The sequence below is a fragment of the Chenopodium album genome, chromosome 20, assembly GCF_948465745.1.
Source record: "Chenopodium album chromosome 20, dcCheAlbu1.1, whole genome shotgun sequence".
In the NCBI taxonomy this organism is placed as follows: Eukaryota; Viridiplantae; Streptophyta; class Magnoliopsida; order Caryophyllales; family Amaranthaceae; genus Chenopodium; species Chenopodium album.
The window spans coordinates 39,980,509-39,988,005 of record NC_137853.1 but is presented as its reverse complement, the minus strand read 5'-3'; the positions used below and the strand labels follow the sequence as shown (position 1 = coordinate 39,988,005).

The 7,497-nt window shown below is 33.5% G+C and overlaps 1 protein-coding gene across 2 annotated transcripts; it reads right to left on the bottom strand.

The window, feature by feature from the left end:
- Positions 1–2,848: 2,848 nt before the first annotated feature.
- On the bottom strand, positions 2,849–7,036 carry LOC145598535 (uncharacterized). 2 transcript variants are annotated; one of them, XM_081654909.1, is made up of 5 exons: positions 7,020–7,036; positions 4,608–4,731; positions 3,562–3,679; positions 3,271–3,484; positions 2,849–3,178 (listed from the first exon to the last, which is right to left on the bottom strand). In XM_081654909.1, exons 2-5 carry the CDS (start codon positions 4,700–4,702, stop codon positions 3,066–3,068), a joined length of 540 nt encoding a protein of 179 aa, XP_081511035.1. In that variant the 5' UTR covers positions 4,703–4,731; positions 7,020–7,036; the 3' UTR covers positions 2,849–3,065. The 2 variants fall into 2 exon arrangements, with proteins under 2 accessions (XP_081511035.1, XP_081511034.1); XM_081654908.1 differs by lacking the exon at positions 7,020–7,036 and having other exon boundaries at positions 4,608–4,773.
- Positions 7,037–7,497: the final 461 nt, after the last annotated feature.

Sequence of the window (7,497 nt, the reverse complement as noted above, 5' to 3'; positions counted from 1 at the left end):
TTAGTTGACTCGTTTCTTTTTTAGGAAAATTTTTTACCTTGCATTTACAAGGTACCCCACTTGCTTTTTCATTCTCTATCACTCTCTCTCCTCTCCTTAATATGTGTGCCTAAATCAAACGCGTCAACTAAATAGAAACGGAGGAAGTAGCTACAAAGGTACTTTACTCGTACGTATTTTGGATCAAATGAGACATAATAATAATAATAATAATAATAATAATAATAATAATAATATTATTATTATTATTATTATTATTATTATTATTATTATTATTATTATTATTATTATTATTATTATTATTATTATTATTATTATTATTATATGAACACCATGCGTGCAATAATGTTAAAACTTATTTATTTTTTAACTATCTGAGAGAGCTCAAGTGGTTAGAGCTTCCCTCCCGGTTCCAAGAGATCTTGGGATCGATTCTCACCCCGCCCTTGTGGCTCTCTAAACAAACAAACAAACAAAAAAAAAAAAAAAAAAAAGAGAGAGAGAGAGAGATTTTACCACAACGCATACATGAGGAAAAAAAAATGTCAAATATATATTTTAAAAGGGTGAAAAACTGAAAATAGATACACCATATTTAATGAATATAAATATATATTATAAAGTAGTTATTAAGTTTGATTGGAAATGATTTTGATCATACATTGTTTAACTTAAATGATTGATTGAAAATTTATGATAAAACGACATTTTGATCATACATTGTTTAACTTAGGTTCGTTTGGCATTGCTGTGGTTTTCTGTTTTTTGGTTTTTTGTTTTTTTAAAATTATAGGATATATGTCCCATAATGAATCAAAAATTATTTAAACATATTACAATTATAATAATTTTGATAACTGACAACAGAAAAGTGGTCGTGTCGGGCCCTTAAATGATTGATTGAAAATGCGTCGTGTCGGGCCCGTGCCGCCCGCCTGCCGGCACGGCCCGTGCCCACCTTTAGTTTCTCATATATATATAAGATAGTACTACGTCATTACATTTTACCAAACGTAACAATGCATTCAGGCATGCATTAAAACAAGCTTTATGTCATTCATTGAACAATCTCATAGAACATACATAAACAACGCATCAAACATCAAATGTTAAGAGATGCATTAAACAATGCATTAATACACTAAGTTATAATGGATTAAGTATGAAACTGCCCAACTAAATCAAGAGAAATTAAAACTGAAACCGTAAGTAGTAACGGTGGCAATAATAGTGATATTTAGCCACTTTCTTCCTTTCTCTTAACTAGTTGTATACTACTACCTTAATCATATACTTCGTATTGTCTAAGTCATAACACCGTAACCAAATGACTTAAACTTAACATAACATGAATAATAATCAATTAAATACTCTAAATTCTCCAACATCAACAAATTAAATGAATATATATATATATAGATAGATATATATATATATATAGATATATATATTTATGTCAAAAAATATTTTTTGTTAATAAAGTATGCCGGAGAATTTCTTATCAAAGTATTTTTTGTTTTTATCAAGGTATTTATTTGTTCTTATCAAAATATTTTTCAATTGACTTGCTTCTGCTGTTGACATGGTGAGCTTTAGCTATGGGGGCTAGGGGTAGTGAGCTTGGGAGTGGTGAATTAGAGCTCTCGGTGTGAATCTTACTAGCTGAGGTTCACCTCAGCCTCTAGAGGAGAAAAGCAAAGCCTCGGTGTCCGTCTACCGAAATGGTTAGCCTCGGCTCACAATTTTTCTGTCTTTCTGGCACTTGAATTGGAGAAACTTATTAACCCGAATAATAAAAAAATAAAATAAAAAAACCAAAATAAGTTCTGGTTAAATCAAACAAATCCCTTAAATTGATTAATGACCAACCATTGAAGTTCTACAAAACTTAATTCATAATAGTATAACATAAGAACAAATTAAGAAGCACACAAAATTCACAGTACTCAGTGAGTCATGACAGAAGAAATGTCGAACAAAGAACCTAGCGACTTAGTTCTATAATTTAATAGGGAATCCGTAAAAATAATTTCAATTTAAAATGAATAAGACTCGGTTCATTTTCCATTATTTTTGCTAAACTAAAATTAATATTACTCCGTATTGAACTAATATTAATTTTATTAAACTGAAATTAATTTATTGATTCTGTATTATATTTTCTATGTTAAATGGTCTCATGTCAACCGGGAAAGCAATTATGTAGCGCATCACTTAGCTCGTTTTATTCTATAAATGTAAACATGTATGGTTTAACCATGTCCCTAGTGACTTATTTTCATATGTACTTGCGTATCATTCATCCTCTAATTAATGAAGCTTTTGATTGCCCTCAAAAAAGAAAAATGATGGATTTAAATTTATGGTAAAATGACATTTTTCTTTTCTTTTTTACTTGTAGTTTAGAAGAAATACTTGGCTTTTTCGAGTTTGACACAGTGTTTAACTGCTGTTGGGGACATTGGTATTGGACTTGGACACCACACAGTAAAAACGATAGTGGGAATAATGACATGGGCCTTTTCTAGCTTGGCCCAGAATATATTGACTTCTAAGACTTGAAGACTAAGTCATGTGAAGTTGTGAACAAAGAATTTTTTGATCGAGGTACTTGAAAATGCAATGACCATACCATTTAACAGCATTTTTGTTTCCAGGGCAGAGTTTTCTGGCCTCAATGAAATGCAGCTTAAACAGAAAGGAAGATACATCCCCTGGACAAAGACCTATCCCGTATCCCGTATGCCTGGACTACAGAAGCCTGGGCTATAAACATCAATTTTCTCTTGAAAAGATTGGTTACAGTTTGATGTATATGTACCAAAGAAGCAGAGATTATAAGCAGAGATGTTTGGTCAAATAATATTTCATGTAACAAGTAAAATTAGTCTGAGAGATACAAATGATACAACCGCAAATACTCATAGATAATTTTTACTAGGCAACTAGCCAAACTAGAAAACCAGGCATGCTTCAAAGTTGAAACATAACTTGAATTACATGATAGATACCCACAGAATTATGGTGATTAAAAGTAGTTCCTGGACAACATAACCAAGAAATCCTTAGAAATAGCCTCCATTTTTCTCCAGGCCAGTCTTGAATCCTCCCCATCTAGGATGATACATTATGATATCCATACAAAAAGAGCAGCAGCCATACATATCGGTTTTAGCCTCTGCATTAACAAACATCAGATGTTTGAAAGTCCATGAGCAAACATAAACATATATGGCAGTGGTGGTACAAGACATTAAACAAGGTACAGACCTAAGATATCCTTTTCTGGACCCAAGCATTGGCAAGTGGTAACACGGCGAATCCCAATGCCAGTTAAGGTGAGTTCAGCAAAAAACAGCTCAACTGGAGCATCGGCAACATGTTTCTTCTTAGCAGTGAAGTTGATATGGTGGATACAGCCTCTTGCAACACCAATAGAATTCAAGTAAGCAGTATCAGACTCCACAAGCTTATAATTTCTTTTCTGGCCAAGACAACAAAGAGTTAAGCAAAGTCATCAAACAATAATAGAAAACCAAAAACCATAACAACAAAACTAACCGCGCGTTCATTATAGAACTCCAAGGCTAGCTTTGCATACGGCCTCACTTCAACATAAAAATCATTTTTTGTGCACTCCCTTTTGCCCAATTTAGACCTTCGACTGTCAGAATTCAAACTACAAAACAATAACATATTCGTTTGTGTCAATAAACACATAAAATCAAGCGGGATTCACAAAACCTGATTTGCCAATGCGAATTGGGGGAAGGACGAAGGAGAGGGAGGGATCTATTTTCCGTACCTTTCTTTTCCCTTCCTTTCATCCTTTTTTGCAAAAATTTAACTCTAAAAATCACTCAACAATAAGAGAATCAAAGACTAACATCCTGCCATAATATAAGTGGGAGCTTCCTTATGAAAAATAAAAGCCAGGACCTAAAGATACTCTCGTACTTGCCCTTTATTAAAAAAATAACTTGTGCAAGTTTTTATGTAATCAAGTGTTGATATAAAAAAAATAAAATAAAAATGTTGATATAGTAGTGACATAGCCATTCTCATTCAAAGTGTTGGTATTGACATAGCAATTCAGCCCATTCTCACGATTCGACAAGGTAACAATAACAAATCTAAGAATAGGAAAAGATGATGATATCGTATGATTTATTTATGAATCAATTTTATTTCAAAAAAAAAAAAAAAAAAAAAAAAAAAAAAATCTAAGAATAGGAAAAGATGATGATATCTAATTTCTAAAGGATATGTGGATGAGTGTGTGACTGTGCTCATACAATTAATACGGCCAACGTCGAATCAAGTAAAAGACACAATTGTTAAAATTGAAAAAAAACACATATAAAACCAAAATCAAATATGAATTGCAAAAACTTAAGAAATACTTTTTGGATTTCAAAATCCCCCAAAAATAAATGATTTATGTAATTTTTACAGGCTAAACCTGAATTCAATCAACTAATCAATCAATTTTATCCTTTTTTTTTGGTGCAATTAACTCGATAATATAAAATTCAAGCAATTTAAAAACCCTAGATGAGATCGATTGAATTATTTGAATCAGGTTAAAAACAAAAAAGTTAGAATACCTGGATGGGACAACCCTAGAACGCAAACGCTTGGAGTTGTCAGAAGCAGAACGCAAACAGTAACCACCGCGACCTTCGCGAAGTACCGTCGACATCTTTTTCCTTTTCTCTCTTTTTGTTTTTTGTTTTGAGGAACTCTCTCTCTCTCTCTTTTTACTCTGAGATTAATTTTAGGGCGTGCCCAGGTCTATTTAAAGAGGATTTTATAATAACAAGGTTTTTTCTAGGCCAATTGACCGGGTAAATAAAGAAAGACCCTTTGTGTCAAAAAAAATACTAGTAAAATAAAAAAGACTCTTAGCGACAATTTGGTAAAAAAAAAATAATTCTGATCACAATTTGGTAAAAAAATAACCCTAAGCGACAATTTGGTAAATAAAATAATCTCAGACAACAATTAACCCAAAAAATAAAAAAATTTCCGACAAAGAACTCACGAATGCTTAATTTAGTTCGTTTTTCATGATTAATTTAGTTCGCTTAATTTCAAGAAAAAAAATGTTGAAATATCAATTTCACTTAAGTTTCATACCCCTTATTAACGAAATTCTTTTAAAAAGGGGTTAAAAAAAAGGAAAAATTGCTCCCATTAATCTGAACTTTGCCTCGTCCGCCGAAAATAATCCCAACTTTCGTTTATTATCTATTGCACCCAACTTTAGGGGTTATTAATTTTCGTTGCACCCAACAGGTCATCTAACCTGATGTAGCAGGTCACCTAGCCACGTGTCAACGTATGATTGGCTTAAATTTTTTTTTTAAAAAAAAAAAAAACAAAAAACAAAAAAATAAAATAAAAACCCCACAAACCACCCATACCCAGCAGCCGGCCACCACACCCCCACCCCCACCCCGCCGGGAAATCACCCCCACCCCCGAAAAACCCCTCCCCAGGTGCCGGAAACCACCACCCATCCCCGGAAACCCCTCCCCCTCCCTCGAAACCCATCCCTTCCCTTCCCCCACCCCCGAAAACCCCCCCACCCCCGAAATCCCCTCCCCCACCCACGAAAACCCCCTCCCCTGCTGGTTAGGGATGTTGGGATGACGTTGTTGGTGATTATCGGCGGTTTATCGGTAGCTGGGTGAGATTTTCGGCGGCTGTGTGGGGTTTCGACGGGTTTACGGCGGCTAGGTGCGACTTTCAGGGTGGTGGTTATGGTGGTTTCTGGGGTGGGATTGTGCGATTTTCAGGGTAGGTTCTGTTGGCGGGGTGGTTTTCAATAGTTAGGGGTTCCGGCCGGCCGTTTTCACGGGTTTATGGCGGCGGCCGGCCAGTGTTTGGTGGGGCTACGGGAACGGTTAGGGTTTGGCGGTGGTTGGGGGGGGGGTTGCTGGTGGTGGTCGTTTTTTTTACTTTTTTTTTTTTTTTTTGTTTTAAACTTTTTTTTTATTATGTTTTTAATTTTTTTTTTTTTTTTTTTATAATTATGTTTTAAATTTTTTTTTCTATTTTTTTCAACCAATTACATGTTGACACGTGTGCCAAAAAAAGAAATTAGAAATGTTTACCTGATTTACCGGTTGCAGGTCATTTGGGTGCAACGAAAATTAATACCCCCTAAAGTTGGGTGCAATAGATAATAAACGAAAGTAGAGATTATTTTCAACAGATGAGGCAAAGATCAGATTAATGGGAGCAATTTTTCCTAAAAAAAATTTGTATTGGGATTTAGCAAAATAAAAAGGGGATGGCATAGTAATTCAAAATCTTTAAAGGGAAAAATAAATTTAAAAACACAAAAAACAAATTAAATTAAGATTTTTAAAGAGTTTGTCGACAAAAATAAGATTTTTTGGGCTAAATGTCGCCAGAGTTTATTTTTTTTACCAAATTGTCGCATATAGTTGGCTTTTTTTACCAAATTGTCGCCGGAGTAAGTTTTTTTTATTAATTTGTCACTAAGGGTCTTTTTTATTTACCAATCTGGTCAACAATAGGTCTTGTATGGACCCGGCCTACAATAAATTATTGTAGACCCAAAATTTGACACTTTCATATAATATAATCACATTCTGGATGATATAATCACTTTTTTAGACGATATAATTATCTTTTTGTGAGTCATATTTTGAATTATATAATCTCATATTAAATCATTTAATGAGATTATATAATTATCTTTAGGATGATAAAATTTAAAAATCATCTTTTGAATGATGTAATTTATTATTTAATACTTTTTATAATGATAAATTTACTTTTTGAGTGATACATTTACATAAATGTTTCGGGATGATATAATCACTTTTGTCGTAATATAATCACATTTCGTATGATATAATCACATTCGCACGGTATACTAGAAGGTTGGGTCTACAATAAGTTATTGTAGACCGGGTGTATTCTAGTCTTTACCTCTGGCCAATTGGCCGTTTTTTCTATAATATAACCATTTAACTTGTCATTTTCTACAATGTGCCCCTCCTTTTTGAGATTTCCACACTATAAACCTAAAAATACATTTAGTTTCTTTACCGTAATCTTGTCATTATTCCGCCGTTAAAAAATTTCGTTAGTGGGGTCCACTCTTCACTTAATAATATTTTTTTATCGATTTGCGTGTTGGAAATTGTTCCGTTAAAGGTTTAGGGGGCTATTTTCGGCCTTAAGGATCCATATTGAGCTCAAATTTGGTAAAAAAAAAAACATAAACGCCTTGTTGGATAATCAAACACTCTTGAAAATTGTATAAACTTAGAAATTCATGACAAAAACGGTTTCACAGTTCGGGTTTGGTTCGGTTTGAAATCAGTTCGTTATTAAATCGGGTTGGTTTGAAACCGGTTTAAGTGTCTCGCGGGTCGGTTGCAGTTCGGTTTAAATAGTTATTGGTTCGATTCGGTTTCAGTTTTTTCTTGAGCGGTTTTAATTTAGTTTGGGTTGTAA

Excerpts from the sequence above, each read along its gene's own strand:
- LOC145598535 (XM_081654909.1), bottom strand. The coding sequence starts at position 4,702 with ATGTCGACGGTACTTCGCGAAGGTCGCGGTGGTTACTGTTTGCGTTCT. Across the intron at positions 3,485-3,561 it reads AGTTCTATAATGAACGCGCG|AAAAGAAATTATAAGCTTGT; the intron begins GTTAGTTTTGTT and ends TGTCTTGGCCAG. Across the intron at positions 3,179-3,270 it reads TCCAGAAAAGGATATCTTAG|AGGCTAAAACCGATATGTAT; the intron begins GTCTGTACCTTG and ends TTGTTAATGCAG.